This window comes from Citrus clementina, unplaced genomic scaffold (genome assembly GCF_000493195.1).
Source record: "Citrus clementina cultivar Clemenules unplaced genomic scaffold, Citrus_clementina_v1.0 scaffold_3, whole genome shotgun sequence".
In the NCBI taxonomy this organism is placed as follows: Eukaryota; Viridiplantae; Streptophyta; class Magnoliopsida; order Sapindales; family Rutaceae; genus Citrus; species Citrus x clementina.
The window spans coordinates 20,740,080-20,760,784 of record NW_006262339.1 but is presented as its reverse complement, the minus strand read 5'-3'; the positions used below and the strand labels follow the sequence as shown (position 1 = coordinate 20,760,784).

The 20,705-nt window shown below is 32.2% G+C and overlaps 4 protein-coding genes across 4 annotated transcripts; 2 read left to right on the top strand and 2 right to left on the bottom strand.

Annotated features, from left to right (window-relative positions):
* Window positions 1-173: 173 nt before the first annotated feature.
* On the bottom strand, window positions 174-4,818 carry LOC18046189. Its single transcript, XM_024188486.1, has 3 exons — window positions 4,563-4,818; window positions 1,833-2,058; window positions 174-787 (listed from the first exon to the last, which is right to left on the bottom strand). Exons 1-3 carry the CDS (start codon window positions 4,800-4,802, stop codon window positions 384-386), a joined length of 870 nt encoding a protein of 289 aa, XP_024044254.1. The 5' UTR covers window positions 4,803-4,818; the 3' UTR covers window positions 174-383.
* Window positions 4,819-9,533: 4,715 nt separating this feature from the next.
* On the top strand, window positions 9,534-12,261 carry LOC18046188. Its single transcript, XM_006441573.2, has 3 exons — window positions 9,534-10,097; window positions 11,452-11,712; window positions 11,799-12,261. Exons 1-3 carry the CDS (start codon window positions 9,654-9,656, stop codon window positions 11,988-11,990), a joined length of 897 nt encoding a protein of 298 aa, XP_006441636.1. The 5' UTR covers window positions 9,534-9,653; the 3' UTR covers window positions 11,991-12,261.
* A 3,251-nt stretch (window positions 12,262-15,512) lies between these two features.
* LOC18046187 (ethylene-responsive transcription factor ERF020) lies at window positions 15,513-16,212 on the top strand. The gene has a single exon (XM_006441572.2). The coding sequence runs from the start codon at window positions 15,581-15,583 to the stop codon at window positions 16,070-16,072; it is 492 nt and encodes a 163-aa protein (XP_006441635.1). The 5' UTR covers window positions 15,513-15,580; the 3' UTR covers window positions 16,073-16,212.
* Window positions 16,213-17,284: 1,072 nt separating this feature from the next.
* On the bottom strand, window positions 17,285-20,348 carry LOC18049644 (11-beta-hydroxysteroid dehydrogenase-like 5). The gene is made up of 6 exons (XM_006441571.2): window positions 20,166-20,348; window positions 19,408-19,600; window positions 18,712-18,797; window positions 18,441-18,572; window positions 17,756-17,920; window positions 17,285-17,630 (listed from the first exon to the last, which is right to left on the bottom strand). The coding sequence occupies exons 1-6, from the start codon at window positions 20,346-20,348 to the stop codon at window positions 17,295-17,297; spliced, it is 1,095 nt and encodes a 364-aa protein (XP_006441634.1). The 3' UTR covers window positions 17,285-17,294.
* Between the last annotated feature and the right edge of the window lie 357 nt (window positions 20,349-20,705).

Sequence of the window (20,705 nt, the reverse complement as noted above, 5' to 3'; positions counted from 1 at the left end):
CAAATCCATGTTGTATATAATGTTCTATTTGATCATATACGTGGATGGTGCCACATTTGAATTTAGCCACGTGTTAGTGCGAATGTCTGCACTTGAAAATTGTTTATGGAACACAAAACATGTTAAGACATATCCATACTGTAAACAACTCTCTGTATATATGTATAGAATCATTATACATACAATGCCACTGCAATTTGCTACACAACTGACCCGCAAGTTACAACTAGCAGCATCCCAAAGAGAAGCTCTATGCTCTGGGGTCCCTCACACAATTGCCTATACAACTTTACTAGTAATCAGCCGCCCAAAAACCAACTATAAGTACTCCCTCGTCCTCGTCCTCGTCCTCTTTTGTTTCAGTCAGAAGACAAAAGCTTTGTCTAGGTGACAACAACCGCAAGAGAGGTAGATGAATGCATGCAAGACTCATGTCCTTTTACAGGTGAAGGCAAAGAAGATGTGCTCAAAGATTCATCAAAAGACTTGCCCTTCTCAAAAGACTTGGACCATTTCATTTCCATGAAACTTCTCTTTCTCCACGGTCCCATGTAGATTTTCTTCTCCTTCATCGATCGCTTGGCCGCGTTGCAGAGTACGCGAACGATGGCTCTGAGGTACTCGGGTTTACCGATGTAGAATTCAGGTAATTGGGACACGAGTTGTCGGTACTCGTCGCATGCTTTTGCCATCTCAAATTGATCTCTGAATTCAAGTTCAATGAGGAATGGTACCTGCTTCTTGCGTCCGGGCGTTACTGCCATTAGTTCAACGTACTCGTGTGTCCCTATAAATTTTAGAGCAAGGCAAAGCAAAGCAAATAAGGCGTGTAATATTTGGAGGAGCCAAAATATAGAAACAGTAAGTTTGGGGCGTCAAACAAAATTTGTATAGAATTGGCTCAAAGCCTAAAACTTTAGGGATGGTAAAATGCAGCTTGAGACAGGTTTTTTTAAGTCCATGTCCAAACCCATTAGAGTGGAAATAGAAAGGTTGAGTCCGTTGTATACCTAGGCCGGACTTGGGCTCTCACTTAATTTTTTATATTTTTTAAATTATTATAAATTTAAAATGAATTAATAATAATCAAGTTATTATAATCAATAATAAATTTAAAAAATATTTCAAAAATATAATAATAAATAAAGAAAATGAAACAAATAAAAGTTTAGATATTTAATTTTTTAGTACTACATTCTTTAATTCAAGTACCATCTTAATTAATTAACATTTAAAAGAAAGTTTGATATTATAATTTTAAGTTTTTTGATTCATTATTGATATATGAATTAGGGATCTAAACTTTCTTTTTATTTATTATTTTTAAATTTTAATTTATTGTTTTAATTTATAAATTCATTTAAAAAAAAAATAGGGGGTTTGAGACTAATCCAAGATTTTTCTCCTAAGCCTTTATCCAAAACCTCATGTGGGAGGCTCGGACCAAAGCCCATGAGAATAATTTAACACAGCCCGGACTTTTTTGTCATTCTTATAAAACTATGTACAAATCATTATTTTTCTAAAGTATTTTTGTAAGGAATCCTCAACATAATTCAGCTGCTGAAAATAATGATATCATCACGAAGAAATAATATAACCAACGATCAAGTTAAAAAAAAATAAAAAATAAAAAGTTAATGCAAGTAATTCAGAAATGGCGAGTAGCAAATGTTATAAATCCATATATGGCAAACAATGTGACACTATCAGAACGTGCCACAGAACAAGAAATACCTGGTGGTACGAGCTAACACGTCATTCGCCATTTATTTAGAAACAGAACAAATTTGGTATTCGAACTCTGTGAGTGAGTGAGTGAAGATATTTACCTCCAGGAATTTGCTTAGTGTGTTTCCATTTGGATGTACAGAGAGCCGCATTGAGACCTTTGTCACAAAGCCTGTCGACTAGAATTCTTCTTAGACAATGTGTACATAACCCGTTGGAACTTGGCTTGGGGCAGCTACAAAATTCTGTCTCTCTCACGGCATCAATAATTTTTTTCACTTCTTGCCTTAACTTTTGGCCCGTTATGCTTTGCCTCTCCATAATTTCCTGAAAAATATCACACCCCTTTATTTCTAACTTCTAACTTCTAAGTTAAGTGAATTTCTTTCTAAAATCTTTAAAAAAAAAAAATCAAAGTTGAGTAAATTTATTTACTAATTTTTCTTTATCATTTAAGTTCTTTTTTTCATCTTTTTTATTGATTTTTGGTTTAATGTTGAGCTGAATTTTATGCTGATCTTTCATAAAGATGTGATAAATAGTCACAGATAGGGGTGGGCAAAAAAACCGTAGTGTTAAAAAAACCGAACCGAACCGACTGTTTTTTCTAATTCGGTTCGGTTTTTATTTTTTAAAAAAACCGAATATACCGTTTGTAAAAAAAACCGAAATGTCGGTTCGGTATTCGGTTCACTTAGCTAAACCGAAAAACCGAACCGAAAAACCGAATTACTTTTTGATTTTATTCAAATCAAACATGATTTTATTCAAATCAAACATGTGTTATTTCTCTTTATAACATTATGATTATGTTTATATAGATGGAGTATTGGAGTTTGGTTATGTATTTTGAAATTTTAATATTTCATATTTTGGGAGTATCTTATTAATAGTTAGTAAGATATTAGTGATAAAATGTGTTTTGAATACTTTGTATTTATTGTTAATATTTGTAATAAAATTAGGATAAATTAATTGTTGAAAAAAATTATTACATTCATGAGGCTCAATGGGCTAAAAATTTAAAAATTCAAAATAGGCCCAATAGGCCTAGAACCGAAAAAACCGAACTGAACCGAACCAATCCAAAAAGAACCGTTTGAGTTCGGTTCTTATTGAGTTCGGTTCTTATTCGGTTCTTTTTATAAAATAACCGATTTAAATCGGTTCTACTTAATTTCGAACCGAACCGAACCGAACCGTGCCCACCCCTAGTCACAGAATAAGAATATATAGATCATTAAATCTTAATCATATATTACTATAAATACATAATAAAAAATTACAAAAAAAAAATTAACTCCACAAGTATATTTTAAGACCACTGCTACTTAACGCACACACAGCAACAATAATAAGTTCCATCAATAAAAATTATTATTGTGTGTGGGTGTATATTACGTTAAACCTAACATTGGGGATCTATATTCTAATTCTTTAACACCAGAAAAAATTTGGCAAGTAGTTAGAACATTAAATGAAGTAGTCATCAAATGGTCCAAAATATATAATAGTCATGGAATATCTTCAATGAGAGGCCCAAAATCCATATGTGGACCGTGCTTTTTTTACCTCATATGTCGAATAACCAAAATCAAATTTTTCTGTCGTGTTCTGACAAAGGTAATAATATCTGGATCTGCTGACAAAATAAGCTTTGCCCTATGGATATTATAGACCATAAATTTTGATATTTTATTTAGTTAAGACAAAAACAAAAAAAAAAAAACTAAAAACTAAATATTTCAGTTTAACGAGGGGGAAAAAAAATGCAAACACAACATATTACACACAGGATTTCATTATTGAACCACCAACAAACAAATGTACAGACAGAAAAAAAGAAAAATCATTACTACATATAAAACTTTTAAAAGGATTTATTGCTATAAGGTAGTAGTGTATTGCTTAAATTTGTATTTTACAAAATGCGAACTTGCATTTTAGGATATTGATGTATTATAATATATTTATAGAAAAACAATAGATACAAGTGTTAAACTATTTAATGAAATAAAATCTAATTATTATCCGAAATGCATCATGACATATTTGGCATTTTAACATGCAAGTAAATGTCAGAGACAAGACCTATCATTTATTGGGTCCCAAAACACTAACATTTATGGTTTCCTTCTCTTCTGCAGGAAGATTTTTAGAATATTGAGAGATAATACAATCAATTAATATATATAATTTATGTAGTTAAATTTAATATAACCATTACTTACATAATAATTTTAAAAAATAAGTATACACATATTGTAATATCATTTATTTATTATAGATATATTATATCTTATGTACTTAAAAATTTCTTCTCAGAGTTTCAAATTTCTGAATTCTTTCTTTCCTATTTCGTTTTTACAGCAACTGAATTAAAAAAGTAACTATAATAAACAGAAATATAGTTCTTGAAATTTAGTCAAACTAAACTATTTTTAAAAAAATTGAAGATATCTTAAAAAAGTTTTTCTCTTGCCTACGGTTCAAAAAGAATTAGAGAAGTTTAAACAATTGAAACAATCAAACAAAAATCTTCCCTTATCAAGGATTTGGAATGATAAATAAATTTAAATCCTAAATGTTATTAAGAAGTCAATTAGTTTCACAATCCGTTTCTCTGGCGTATCACATAATTGTAGAAATTATTAGAAGAAGTTAATTTTTTTTTTTAATTATGTTGAAAAATGATCTTCAAGAGGCTAGTGAATTTTAACCGAAGCTATCTTTCTATTTTCTTTTAAACATGATGAAGGAAATATTATGCAAAATAAATAATATAAAGCTTATGAGGGGTTTAAAAAAAAAAGGGGGGGAAGAAGAAGAACCTGGAGCAGGGCTTCTTGTGCTTCCCAGAATAAAATTCTCTCATTATGATACCCATGCAAATCATTGTTGCTACTGTTTTCAGAGCCATAATCATCACCAGAATCTTCATCAGAATGAATATTTTCAAAATCTTCGACAAACACCGAAACCTTCTCTTCAAGGCTGTCCATGCAGTGATGATTTTTTTGCTCATTATTATCATTTCCATGAGCCCTATCTTCAAGGATTAATTTACCCATCTTTTTTTTCCCCCCCGGAAATTTGATCTTTTTTTTTCCTTTTAAGAAATTAAGATATAAAGGATCAAAGAAAGAAAGGCAAGAATTGACGAGGAAAGAGAGATGGATAAATGAAGACATGAAGAAAATATATATAATAAATGAAATAGAGGATATTGCTAATTTTGAGTAAATTAAGGAAGAGAAAATCTTTGCAAGAAAAATGGGCACGATAGAAGATATTGTTTTTGCATCATAAATAGGGTTTTATAATTGAGAAAATCTTGGGTATAACGAGCGTACGTGCAACCAACTCGTGAAAAAGTCTCAGGTGAAACCGTATCAATGTAATAATTAATATCACTTGTTTTGTTTTCATCATGCGTGTACAGTATGTTTATGGTGATTTTATATTATTTAGGGATAAGAGTAAACACGATATTATTTTTACATGATTGGATAATCACTTCGTGACGCAATCAGAATTATATATGAATTAGTCAATGATTAATGACAAGGTTTAATGTATAGCATCATTTAGCTAGAATACAATACTAAAATATAACTATATATTAATTGTATAATCTCAAGTTTTATGTTTTCAATCGTGTCGGGGGGGGGGGGGGGGGGGCCTAAACCTTCCCCTTAAATTTGGGGAAAAGGTTAGGGGCAGGTTTAAAAGGTTAAGGGATATTAACAAAATTTTGGTTTTTCCCATATAATGACTAAAATAGATATAAGTTTAAATTTATTTTATTTGTATATTAGGGTTTATGAAAAAAAATAAGATGTGATTATTATTTTGTGAAAATATTAAGGTTAATAAAGACTTTAAAAATGTGTGATAACTTATTTAATAAGCTGTTTATAGAAAACAATCTTTTGAAAAAATCTTTCCGTACTATACCTCCATTTTTCCCCCTAATTAAGCATTATTAATTTATTAATTAACACTTAAGATTAACATTTAATAAGTAGAAAAGATTTGCTTTATATAAGCTTCAGCCTGCAGACAAGGCACATTTCCAATAGCTAGCTAGTAGATCATGTGGTCCATGCTGTAAATTAAATGAAGTTTGTGACTCGTGATTCTCAATCTACTTTTGCAAAATTTTCGAATTACACTTTTGAACGTGTTATAATTCTATCATATGCTAATATTAATTTCTTCTTTTAAGCAGTTTAATTACACACGTTGATGAATTGTCGTTTGTTTTGTGAATGGTTTTGGTTTTATTTGTAATAAAAAATATATTTGACATTCTTTTAATTAAGCATCATGTACTAAGATTGAAAAGCTCCAAGAACGTGGTCGGGTTGATTGCAGTGCAGCACTAATCTCTACCAAAATCCGGGTTTGATTTTTTGGGGTGGTAAGGAGGGTAAAAAAAATATATTTGGGCGCCCCCCCCACGGTTAAAAAAATTATTTTGTCTTTATTAAGTGAAAATACAATTACTTAAAGAAAAAGTGAAAAACACATCCTATTTAATAATACAAAATTCAAAAAATTATATGAACATATATATACAAAACCAACATTCATAACAATGTTTAATTAGACTTTAGAGTTTATTTTACCTTATGCGTCCTATACCATTCATTATTGGTGTATTGGTGTATCGTAATTTTTCTTGTAAAGTTGTCAATTGGCATTCTATAATAGCATTTTATAAAAAGAAAGCTACAATTAACTACTAAAAAATGTCATTATATTTTTTTGTTATAATTTACATTAAAGTTGCAGCACATTATAAATGTAATGTAAAATTTTAATAACATAATAATTTAGAAACCTATAAGTTATCTGCTATTTTTTAGTTAATTAATTATTTATCTATTATATTAAATAAATGACTAAGATTAAAACATTTAAAAAAAATTTTAGTGTTCTTTTAATTATATCTTCTTAGTTAAATATATCGTCCAAAACGGCTTAGTTATCATAATATTATAAGTTTAATTTATTGATTTTTTTTTCTTTACAAATCTTCTCTTATTAATGCATATACAATAAGAATTATATTAAATAAATATATAAATAAAATAAAAAGGATAAAGATATTTTTGCAAGATCTTTTCTCACCTCCTCTGAGGTAAGGAATATGTAGGAAAGATATGGAATATGCTTAGTTGGGACTTGTAGAAGAGTGACACGTGTTAATCATATAAAATAGTTTCCATTTTCCTATTTAATGCACATTATTTTCCATTATTTGGATAATAATTAATCAATAATGATAGGATTTTACTATTTGAGTCTTAACTTGAGTCTGAGGGCCAGTTTGGTAATGCTGCAGCTTTTAAAATAATTGTTGTTAGTTGTGCTGTAGAAATAATCAGCTGTGAAGAAAATCAGTTAAGTGTTTGGTAAATTTTATTTTCCAAAGTACTGTGAAATTTGAAAGCAGTTATGAGTATTTGGTAAATCTTATTGTTAAACTGGTGTAAGAAAATAAATGACTAAAATATACATAATGTAGGATGAAATTTACTTATACATATAAAAATGTACACGTACAATATCTCGTTGAATCAAACAAATTTTTTTTTTTATATATAAATGTGGAATTGGCATATTAATTTCTTGTCAAGCAGCATAAACGTAGCACTTTCTATAGATTTGTGCACTATATATTTAGTTACACAAACTATTCTTACGGAGAAAGCGAAGCGTCTTGATAGTTGAAGGAAAATCCAAATAAGACAAACAATTAATATTTTAATAAAAATTGCATAGGCATAGAATTGTTTATATATAAACAAACCCAAATAAGACAAATAATAAATATTATAATAAAAATTACATTGAATATGCATGAAAGGGGTGATGAATCACTTACTGTTATTGAATATGGTGATGGAACACGTACTGGATCTTGCTTTGTTGCACTAGAGAAGTTTTGATAGAACACAAAATATGAAGAAAGAGGGTAAACGAAAGGTGTACGTTAATTATAATAAAAAATTATTAAAATATTAATTTTATTTCCAATTTAAATAAGGATAATTTCGGGTTTAAGTAATAATTATAAGGATATTTATGGAATTATATTAAAGGATAAAATTGATTCTCAAAATCAGAATTTAAAAGTTACTCATTCCCTGCTTTTCAAAATCAGCTGTAGGAGGAGCTGATTCTAGCAAAAGTGATTTCAATTTTTTTTTTTACCAAACACCAAAATTAGCTTTTAGAGTTTTAAAATAACTTTTAACCCTCCCAAAAGCAATCTCAAACGGGGCCTTAATGCTATGTGTCACTCAAATATTAGATGATAGATTTTATTTTTATAACTAGTAAAATTACTTAATCACCTCATATTAGTTAGGACTCAAATTGAGACTTATATGTTAGGATACTTAGCGTTACTCTTAATTAATTGTACGGCAAGTATTATTTTCAGAGGTACGTGGATGTTCCTGCAAATCTATTTTTTTTAACAATTTTTTTTAATTCTCTTATAAATCTGCTAAATAAATGAATAATTTCAATTAAATAATAATTTTTATTAGTTCTAATTTGCAGCCATAAATCAATAAATAATACATTATTAATTATTATTCTTTTAAATCGTACACACTTTTCATGTAAATTAATAATGAACTGATTTTCAACAATTTGGAGGCTTCCATAAAAAAATATGGTTCTAATGTTGTTTGTCTATTTTCTTGAAACTTTATCATCTTGAATTTCATCTCTAATGTCCTTTTTCAATGTGTAAAGAAGTTTCAATGTCACATTGTCTTCCTAAAAATAATAAATTATTCAATATTTCTGTCGTTTTAATGCATTTTTGCGTAAGGATTATTATTTTTATTTATTGAGGGATAATAATATATTTGCGTAAGGATTATTACAATAATAATATATTTGTATTTATTGAGGGATTATTATTTTTTATTTATTTCTGATTCTGTTAATAAAAAATTTAATATACATTGAACTAATGTATGCAAAGAAATCAAATCAATCGATAGGTATTTGATAAATTTAAAACTAACCTTTATTTCTTCATAATTCATGAATCGGTAGTGACGCGAGTGAAAGAGAAAAGAGTGATGGGTAATGTGTCTCTGTCTCACTGGCTGAGGGTGAAAATGAGAGAAAATTATGAATTAAGTAGCACGTGGTTCGTTACACACAATAACACGTGCAACGGCATGCACCTAATCGCATCTCATGTATCATCATATATATTTGGACAAATACATTATTACTTTTATATCATAAAGGGTCCAGATCCTCTCCTGTGCGACACCGTCTTGCGAAAGATTCTATCTTCTTTACACGCCCAATATTTTCACCAAGCTTTAAATATTTAATTGTTGTGACCACGAGCAAACATGAGGAGCTAATAAGATCTTATCAAGCCAATATTTTCACCAAGTTTTATTTATGTTGAAATTTTTCATCTCATAAAATCATCTTTTTCTATGATGTGTTTTTAACTTTTTATCATCAAAATAATCATTATTGTGAATTCAGACCATTTGATTCACATTTAATTTACTTATTATGTTATAAATTAATATTTTAAAAAATAAAATTTATCATTCCGCCGAAAAGTGCTCAAGTGAAGTGAGCATGCAGGTCAAGAAGTGAAATATTTGCTTAATTTTAATGACGAGGAGGGTAAGTGCCCATCAAATAAAAATCTGCTACGTAAGTGACAATACGATAAAGTACAGGGGAGCTAAATGTTAGATACCCATTAATAATTAAGAAAAAAAATTGTGGCTGAAACTAGAACACAGTGCTTCTTCTTCTTCGTTATCCGCTTTCTGTGGCAACAATGAAACGTTCTTCTTCTTCTTCTTCACTTACCCTCTGTTGATTCTTCCACAAAACTACTATCCGCTGCAGCATCAACAATGGCTTCAACACCCTCACCGTTTCCTCAAAATTACACTTTTGCCCGTCCACAAACCGGCTCCATTTCCCGCCGAAAACCACCACCTACACGACAGCCTCTTCCCTCCTCCCCAAGTAGCCGTTGTTGTGGCCACGCATTGTCCCTCAACTACCCTTTTTCCCCACGTGAAATACCCACGTGCGGAAGGAAGTTGACGTGCAAGGCGGCGGAAGTTTCGGTGACGGAGGAGGAGTCGTCGGCGTCGGGAGGAGGCGGCGGAGGTGAGAGCTGGGTGCCGGTGGTGCCGCTGTCGGCACTGCCGAAAGGAGAAAGGCGGGTGATTATTCAAGATGGAGAGACGATATTGCTGTTGTGGTATAAAGATGAAGTATTTGCAATTGAGAATCGATCTCCTGCTGAAGGTGCTTATAGTGAAGGCTTGATCAATGCCAAGCTCACCCAGGTTTCAAAGTCTATTTTTTTCCCTTTCTATTTTTCATTTTTATACAATTTGATTCTATGATGTTTTTGAAAATTTTGCATTGTGTAGAATTAAAATGGTTGATTGAATGATGTGTAATAGTGATTGTATCATTGTTTGAACTAGGCGATAGCCCGTAGTCCCCCGTTTAGAACTCGGTGGACATAGAAAGGTCGACGGATGTTTAGGTATAGAAAGAGAAAAAAAATATATATATATTGCTTAGGGCTTTATGTTTTGTGCTTGCTGAATTATAGTCTATCTTAGAGGCATTTGTGATTAGCAATTTTTTTGTTAGTTACTCGGGCTGGGTGGTTTTTTTTTTTTTTTTGGTTGGTATTGGGCTATATTCCTGAGAAGCTTGAACTGAGGGTTATGTCACATTGTGGGATTGGCATATGCTAGCTGAAGTAATTCTTGTTTTGGGTCGAAGTATTTGGTGTTGCTCGTTGAATTGTTCGTAGCTCGGTGTTTGTGGATACAGGTTGGGGGGAAGGTCCGTCTGTCTTTGAAGGACCTGCATTTCTCCATTGGAAGAGTGAGATTTTTCTGATGAAAAGAAAAATCTGAATTTTTGTGTTTCAACTTTTTAGAAAGGGACTTAAATGGTGTAAGCACTTTTGTTTAGTAAACACGCGCCACTGTAGTTTAGAAGCTAAGTTGATTTTATCCCATACTTTTATGAAAAACTTATAATATCTTTTATTATTTTTATCAATTATTAGTTAAAAGTTTGTATTTACTGCATAATATCAACTTTTATCACTAGCCATTCATTAAAAAGTTGATAGTGTTTGCTAATGTAAGCTCTAGCTATGAGATGATTTTGACGAAAATAGTAATGGTAATCTAATTTCGTCAGGCAATTGTGGGGTAAATCATCTTAATATCCAAATTATAGTTGCAAGTGTTTACCATACACTTTTGCATAGCTAAAGGCCACTGCTGCTATAAAATAACATCAAATGGAGCCTAAGTCTTAAGAGTCCTAAAGATGGCCCCAAGTTGTTCTTTGAACTGATCCCTGCTTTCATGATCATAGAATTTGGGGCCAAACTGAAGTTCATCCAAATTTCTCTTATTGACCACATATTCTTGGACCAAGAATTCTTTCTTCTTTTCATCTGTTTTTTCTTTAAGTTAGATGACAAACTTAAAAGTATGGCTATCTTTTTTATCTTGTAGAGGCTATCTTTTTTAATGTTTTCTTCCGAATCATACTACTTTTAGGTCTAATTATTTTGTCTTATATCTCCAGTAAAGACTTAATTTTTCATGCCTGTATTTGTTTTTAACATGGCTAAAGCTTGAGGATATCTGTTTCTCTCTTCTATAGGATGGTTGTATAGTTTGCCCAACAACAGAGAGCACATTTGATCTTCGTACAGGAGCGGTCAGGGATTGGTATCCGAACAACCCTGTGTTAAGAGCCCTCACACCTGCTTTATCGACATTGTATATTTTTCCTGTAAAAACCGACGAGAAAAATATTTATATCAGAATGGAAGGAGGTGCAAGTTCCGATGCTTCTGCAGAGATTGTCTTTAGCGGGAAAGCTCAACCTGGTGTAACAGCAACGGATGTTAATATCGAAGAGGTAACTGCATGACCTAGTTTCGCTCGATATTGTCCTCTTTACTTTGTCAAAAGTAAGAAATATTGAAGGTCTCTACAATTTTACAGGTGAGAATGGTGGTCGATGAGGATCTAGAGGGGTTCGGTTTCAACGTAACGAGTGAACTGATAAATGGAAAGGCAGCTGCAATCGGCTTCCTTTTGTTGTTAGATTTTGAGCTCTTAACTGGAAAAGGTCTGCTCAAAGGAACAGGTTTCTTGGACTTTATTTATTCTGTTGCAGGGGCTTTAAACAAGTAGATTGCAACATTTTTGGTCGGCCACGGGACGAATTTCTCTGCACAAAATGATTCAGCGTAAAGAATTACTCCTAATTCATAGGAAGAATAATTATTGTGTTTAGTCATCACACTTTTTTGATGTATAAAATCTCTCTGTACCTTCGAAATATTGAGATTCTGTGTTGTATATTTGCCGAAAAATAGAGCTGTTTGATCTTTGTTTATGTTCGGAATTTGGTATGGATGCTCAATTGTTACTATAAAACATTTTGGTTAGGAATCTTTCCTATTCTGGCATTTTTCTTTCTTAGGACTGTAAATTTGGGTGACATAATGGATGATAACCTTATATCTGTTTACCACTGAAAAAGGTTTTACTAATTAAATTAGGTCGTAGATCGTACTCATTCATGCATGTGTCCCTAATTCATATGTTGAAAAGTTTTAAAAAATAGAAAGTATAAAATATTGATTAAGAAATGGAGTCAAATTTTTATATGATAAATTCTCATTTGCTATTTTTATCTTTTAACCTTTGTTTTAATGATATTTCATAAGAAACCACCTACAAGTTGATTGGTATTTCACATACATTTGAAAATAAGAGGTTCAAGTCTAAAGAGTTTTTTTTTTTTTTTTCAAGAATATTTAGAAATACATCTAAGATCTGCGCATAGGTATTCGAGTTGTATCATAACAAAACTGATCTAGGTAGGTTGGAATCAAATTTTAAAGCAAAATGTCTTGCCAAGACTATTTTATCTCAAAACTCATAATAACAATGAAAGTATGAGTTTTTAAACTGAATGATTTACTATTGAGTAATGATACAATAATAAGAATCAGGTTACGGTGTAACTGTGGTACCGTATTAAAGTTACATCCAGCCATTGGATGCACTTGGATTGATGAGGTTCACTGGCATCTAACGGTTGGATGCAACTGTAGTACGGTACTACAATTGTACCTAAGGTTTCCCTCAATAATAAATATTATTTTTGAACAAATAATTTTATATAAATCGATGGGGTATATTATCATTAATCAAATTAAAGATATAATTAAAAATAAAATTATTATAAATTTAAAAAGAAATCTAAGAAAAATAAATCATAAGATTGTGTTGTAACAATAAACAAAAGTAATAACTTCGGAAGACCGAAACTTAAAGCGTGATGAATAGCAGTCGTTTGCAAAAGCTCGGGTGCGGTCCGAGTTTGGATCTGCCCGGCACCGACTCGAATTGATTCAACAGATTCCCGAACTTGGGTTCATACCTGACTTTTTCACAAACGGGCCTAGTCAAGCCAGCATCTCCGGGACATGGGTTTTTGTTTCGGATTTCTATTATCTGAAAAAGTGAATTTAAAAAAAAAAGAAAGAAATTGTATCACTGCAAATAAAATTTTAGAGAAATGAAAAATAAAATTAAAAAATTATTTGAAACTTATTTTATGTAATTTTTAAATTTACTTATTAAAATTAAAAAAATTAACCCACACGGAAAATCAATGCCCAAAAACGATTTTTATATTAGTAAGGAGCGAAAGACTGCATAGGTCAATTCGGGTCCGATCCGGGTCGGGCGGGTATTCTTACCAAGCCTGCGTATGTGTCTAATTAAGTTTGATCCTCCTTCAAATTAACAAAAAAAACAGAAGTACGTTTGATCCGGTCTTATGTCTATTTGTCGCACGTGATATGGATTGATCCAAAATCGTCATTTTCAATTTTCAATTGGACATGTGGCCAAAATAAATAAATAAAATTGAAGATGTGGCCGACATGAGTTTGAAAGAGGCCGTACCCTTCTCAAAACTTCTCGAGGAAGTGCTTTCTCCGTCCATCTTTCGAGAGCTTTTTTTTTTTATTATTTTTTTTTATATTAACCACGAAATATTTTGAGAAGGATCTCAACTATAAGAGACACATTTAAACTCATACCACAATTAAGATTAGAAGTTTCTACTTGAATCGGGAGGCACAAGTTCTTTTAACAAAGGTTCTCCATTCATTTTTTGAGAGAGCTTTTTAATTTATGATCGCGATCAATCAACGTTCATAAAAGGAAAAAAAATAAAAGAGCACTAACAACAATATAATTACCATAAAATTTAATTATGGAGTAGGATTTTTTTTATTTAAGTTTTTTTCTTTCCAATTTTTAAAAATTTTATGCCACTTATTGTTTATTGTAATGTATAATTAAAATTTAATTATTTTTATTTTTAGTTTTAATTAACCAATAATTATATAAATGAATTTTGAAAATCTTGATTTATAAATAACGTTGCATATGATTAACGCTAGAATGGCCATAATTTTTTAATTGATATTATAACCTCGATCAGATATAATGTTTTTCTATTCGTACTCTTAATAAAATTTATTTTTTTTGAAAAAAAAATAAAAGGGTAACATTTACATTCATGAATTGTGCTTTTATTTTATACAATAAAAGCATCTCAACATTTAAGTCTTAAGTTGAATCCTAATTAATGTAGTATTTACTCAAAATCTCAATATTTGAATTCTAATTTAACTTTTCATAAAAAAAAAATAGTTCAAAGGTAAAATTATAATTATATTGGTCAAATTGAATCAACCATTAAGAAATGAGTAATGATATAACCACAAACTCTTGTACAAACTGATGTGGCGTTAATTCATTGGTTGAATTAAATATCTTTTGGCCCACATGATTTGTTTATATTATTTTATATTTTCATTCAACTAATGAATTAATACCACATCAGTTTGTACAATATAAATTTGTACAAGAGTTTGTGGCTGTATCATTACTCTTAAGAAATTCCTGTTAATGATTTAAGAATGCCTTTATGGAATTTCCTACAAATCCTAACTTTAAGTTTGAAAAAATGACAATTTCTAGTCAATTGGTTCATCAGCTATATTCATGAAGCATTGATATAGCCATATAGGGAACTAACATCCTTATTCCTTAGTTACCAAAATAGATTTATCTTTTTCTACCCTTTTTAGTTTGTTTATTTATTTATTTCTTCTTTCCTTACTCTTAAGTTGACCAATTAAAGTATATTCTCTTTGTGATTCATTCTTTTAACCTGGTGCAGAAGTTGCTCCATGACCTCATGGATTAGCCCATCAAAATTAATTTTTGACATTGACCCAGCAAATATCTTATGGCCTATTCATCATTTAATTTCCTCAACACAATTTTGCGTACGCTAGATGACGAATGACCTTTTCACACACACAGCCAATTTGCACATCCGCTCTTCAAATAATTTTTAAAAGTTGTGGCTCGTTTTTCTCTCTTCACCCATTAATTATTCCTCCAACTTGCACTTGCCTACCTAAATCTCCGTCCAAATTTTCATTGGATAAGAGCTTCTATCTTCTCTTACTTTGACCATTGAAAATTTTGACCTGGCCCCCATGAGCACTTCTTCATGCATGCAGCTGTTATTATAATCCGCTGACTTTCCAAAATCTTCAACCTATATAAGGAAAGTATCACCTCCCTACAGCGATTCAAAATCACAACCTCGTTACACAGTACATCATTTTATTTTATTTTTACTCTCTCAGGAAGCACTTCTTCACAAAAGCACTTCCGGCGAAGGGATGGGAAGCAACATAGAAGAGAATGCAGCCCATCAAAGGAAATACAAAGGAATAAGAAGGCGGAAATGGGGCAAATGGGTGTCGGAAATTCGAGTTCCCGGCTCACAAGAACGGCTCTGGTTAGGCTCTTACGCGACCCAGGAGGCGGCCGCGATGGCCCACGACGTCGCTTTCTACTGCCTGCGGAGGCCGCGGTCGCTTGACGGCCTTAACTTTCCGTCAATGTTGCCGGCGAGCGTCGTCCATGCAGAGCTGTCGCCGAAATCCGTACAGAAAGCAGCTTCGGACGCTGGCATGGGAGTTGATGCTCAGATGGTTTTAAACAAAGACAAGACTGATGAAAATGAAAATGAAAATAGTGGAGCGACGCAAGTGCTTGATGAGAAGCAGTTTTGGGAATACGACTACGAGTTTGAAGATTGTGGGACATCGGAAGAGGGAGAGTTGAACATTTCTGTTGAAGATTATCTCAAGACTCAAGTAGATCATTAGGTCTTTTCTCTTTTTCTTTTTCTTTTTCTTTTTTTTGGATAGTAATAAATATATAGTTTGAGAATAAGATTTGTAAACAACCAAATGTTGTCTTAAAAACAAACGTGCAGTTTGAAATTTTTTGCCAATAGTTAAATTGCTGGGGCCACTTGTTCGAGTCTTTATGTGAATTTCTTTTCAGTTTTCACAAAGACGTAGAATATGAGAAATTTTAAAATGCCTCAAATATACTACAATTAATTAATGCATGTATGACATGTATAGTTGAATTTAATATAATTATCACTTATATAATAGTAGTTTCAAATAAATACACACATGTCATGATATTATTGCTTGTTGTATTAATAACATAATACTTTAGATGTATTCTAAAATTTCTCATAGAATAGAGCTAAAGTTCTCTCATAAATTATTAGTGGGAGTAAATTTTAATTTAGAGCTAAAAATTTCTAGATATTATCCAGAATCTCGATAGACCCTAATATTGCAGAAAAAGTATTGTTTTCAATTCTGAATCCATTTTGTAAATATACGATCAAACACTCTCGTTCACAATTTATCAAGTGGATCTTTTCTTTTTTTTCGACAACTTTGTAAAACACATGTACTAGAATTCCAGCCTGCTCCATGCAAGTGGTCTGAGACTTTTGAGTGGTAGTCGTGGCAAGTAATGTTGACTAGATTCAGGTCCAAAATCCACCGATCTCTCAAGATTCTGCTGAAGCTTCAATATTATAATATTTACATTATGTGCATGCCAGTCAAAAAAGTGGAAACATGTCCAGTCAATTGCTTTGAAGTAGTAGGATCTTCTTCCAATCTAAATTTACCCTTTCAAAAAAACTGTTGACATTTCTACAGAACCTTGTTATTTTTGAATTTTTTTTTTCTTTCAACAACAAATAATCTATTTAATCACTCCCATCTCTTAAACTATTGTCTATTTGCATTTAGAAGTATCATTAACAAATTTATGTACACATGTATCATGGTTCAAATGGAATTGTTCTTGTTAGTTAGAAGGGACTAATTAGGCAAACTGATGAAGTTCTTTATCATCGCTGAACAGGTTACAGAAGCAAGTCTTATTTATTCGAAGCAAAATCAAATGTTACAAAAATCCAAAGCTATGACCAAAAAGCTAATTGTAAATTAAACAAAGAGAGGATAACTAAACGATGATAAACGAAGAGGCCTCTTCACGCCATTTTTGTCGATGCTAGGGACTATATTGGGAGAAGGATGAAGAGGGACTATATTGGGAGAAGAATGAAGAGGGACTGCTGAGAACTTGCCGCGGAGATGTGCCCTCCAATCGAGGCCTCGCTGGTGGACCTTCCAAAAGCGGTCTTCCCGTCCCTATCAAAGAAGTTCTTCTTGCGCCTTCTGATGAAATAAGCAGCCGGAAAGTCCAGTTGAGAACATGGGGAGCGAAAACACGGTAAAGCAGGAACACGTCGTACCAGCTCGGGAACTTTACATATGTATCTCCTCGGCAAGCTCCAGATACAATTAGCCTTGCAAAATCCTCCACAGGACCACCTGCCACGTGTACCTAAAACAAAAAATTCAAGGGAGCATCATGACTTCATATATCCTGAACATACAAGGTTCTACATTGATTGCAGCATCTTGCAAAGCTAACAAGTACAATGGTGACAGAGAAAATCAAGAACTTACTTCTCTTTCTTCTTTCCATTGCATCTCTGCGCCGTCCTCCAGCATGAACTTGCCTTTGGTCATTTCGCTTCCAATCCAACCATGAGTTGCAATCGTTATGCCAACCTCATCATTCAATTCAAATCTCAATGACTCATAGAAGGTTACGAGGGCCGCTTTTGCGGACTTGGGAAAGAAGGAAAGCACCAGTGAGTCAAACACCCTGATTTATGTTGTATACTTTTGTGACATAAATAAAGAAAGAAGAAACTAAAGTTTAAAACAACTGCATATTCATTATTATAGTTGCTGTCATGCAGGCAATGAGAATGGCACAGGCACTTCACTGATATCACCACATATTTATTATCATTTCCAGTAAGAATTGCAGAGCAGTGTGTTTCACTGTATACAGACAATGAATGTGGACTTTGTTCGCGACAAAAACTTTGGTAGTTCCATTAATGCTGTCATTAGTGTTTTTTGCGGATTATATTGAAACTGGACTCAGTCAGGCAAATGAGTCCTAATCATTTTATTTCCCTACAGCATTATAATTGAACCTGTTTTTGAATTTTAATATCCATATCCTTTAGGCTCTTAATTGCAATTAGAGGCTCCATTAAAGGAAGCAGAAGAAGAATTCAACTGAATGAATATCAATGACAAGACGAAAATTAAGCATGCAATGCTTATATATACTCACAGCATATAAGCTCATTCTTGGCAAAGGTAACCAGTTCTCCACCGATGCATTCACAACGACTCGACCATTGCTCTCATGAAGATAAGGGAGAGCAACAAATGTTGGATAAACATTTCCCCAAAAATTTATGTCCTGTATGAATTGACAAATTACACAAAACACATTTGGCACTATTAACTTACAACAGACTTTAATATATTAGCCAAATTCAAAACAACTCTATGTATGAGATAATTCTTAAGAGTTTGCTAATTCAGCCTGTACACCTTACCAACAAACGGGGAAAAATAGAGGTATCTGTCACTTCCTCGAAGAAAAATGTATGTCCCAAACTTGCTGTGTTTACGAGATGGTCCACTGCAAGGTTGGAGATTAAGTTGAAGAAGAGGAAAAAGTAAAGGGATAGATAACTAGAAATTCACTAGAATTCCCATTTGGTAACTGACATGACACTACTTTATTAACCAAAGTATCATCTAGCAAGCAAATGCATATGATGCAATGTTGCCTTTAGAGCATAGGAGCAGCAAGGAATCTTTGAATGATGCTAAGATTAACTGAAGAGACTTCAAAGACCAAATTTCATTAACAAGTAATTACTATTAACAACAAAGACAATGATAAGATTGTCAGAAAATCTCTCAGGTTTCCATGAATAAGCACTGAGCAATTGGGTTCAATCGAGAAAAATATAATAAGCTTGCGACAACAGATAAAATCTGCTAGAAATCGGGTAAAATTTTACAACGGGAAATGCTACAATGTTAAAAGAAACATTAAGATTTTTCATTCAGCAGAGGCAACATTGCGACCGGCTTTTGATTCTTTACTATTGAGGGAAACTAAAGTAACTTCATTGATTGGATTGTATTCATCTATGGTCTTTGTTATCAAATGATTGTGTACTGATTACTACCAATTCCAAGTAATGTTCATTCATCAATCTAATGAAGGTGAGATGACAGACCGCGTCCAAAGACATTTATGGTCTCAGAAACAAATCTCCTGCAATCTTCTTCCTTCACAACATCTGCAGCTATGGTTATAATATGCCCGGCGCCCATAAATCTTGCGTTCTGACTGATCCCTCGAAGTCGGTTCTCTCTCCGTGCCACCAGCACAAGGTTGGCCTTCCTCTTTGCATATTCATATGCAATTTGCTGCAATCACAAAGACTTGTTCTATAATATAATGGTTTGCAGTTGCCCAAGTTTGAGGGACAAATGATACACAAAAAATAATAATAATAATAATAATAAAAATGGTATTTTTGTAGCAATTTCACTCTCCTTTTATCCATTATAGGTGCTACCTTTTCATACCATCATGTATTGCAAATGCAACTCTAAAATCTTGTACTTCTTGATTCATGATAAGGACGAAACAGCGATTCATTATAAATATAAGTCGCATCCTCAAACTAGCTACAACCAATTAAAAAATTATGAAAAAATATATATTATTTATATAATCACATATTAATGAATTAAAGTATGAGATGAAAAGGTTTCTTCCCCAAACCACATATAAATAAATAAACGGCTAATTGAACAATTGTGCTAAATTTTAAAAGGAAAATGGTGATAAATAAGCCAACCCATTTTGAACTTCTGTTAAATGATTATTATTTCAAAATTCCGACAACCAAGTACTTTAGTAATTAAAAGTGAACAATTGAGGAGAAATTAAGGGAAAAAAAGAATAATTATCAACAAATGAACTTGCCTCTCCAATGTCAGAAGAAGCTCCTGTGATGATGACAACTTTATCTTCCATATTTTCACTGTAAAAATTGTTATAAAGCCACTCGCATCCATTGACAAAGCACAAAGCCGGCCATGCAAAAGCCATCATCACCAAGCTGGCCGGCGGAACCACCAAATTCAAGAAAGAGTTCAGCAGATCCATTGTTTTTACCAAATGATCAAATTTATAATTATTATCTTACTGAGCTAGCAAGATTTTGCAGAAACTGGAACATAATAGAAAAAATATTATCCATTTATACTAAAGGGAAAGGGCAAAATTTAGTGAAGTGATAAGGAGAGAGAGCTTAGTTTGGCGTTTATGGATGGGTGGCTTAATGAACGATGATGATCTTACATGCATGAGATTTTGTGTTAACACGTGGTTTAGTAGGAGAGCTGCTATCGTGACGAATGTAAAGAGTTTTTGGATGTTCTTGCATGAAATTAAAAACTGCTCAGCTTGAGCTAACCCATGAAACCAACATTTATATATATACTAAAAAATAGAACCGCGCTT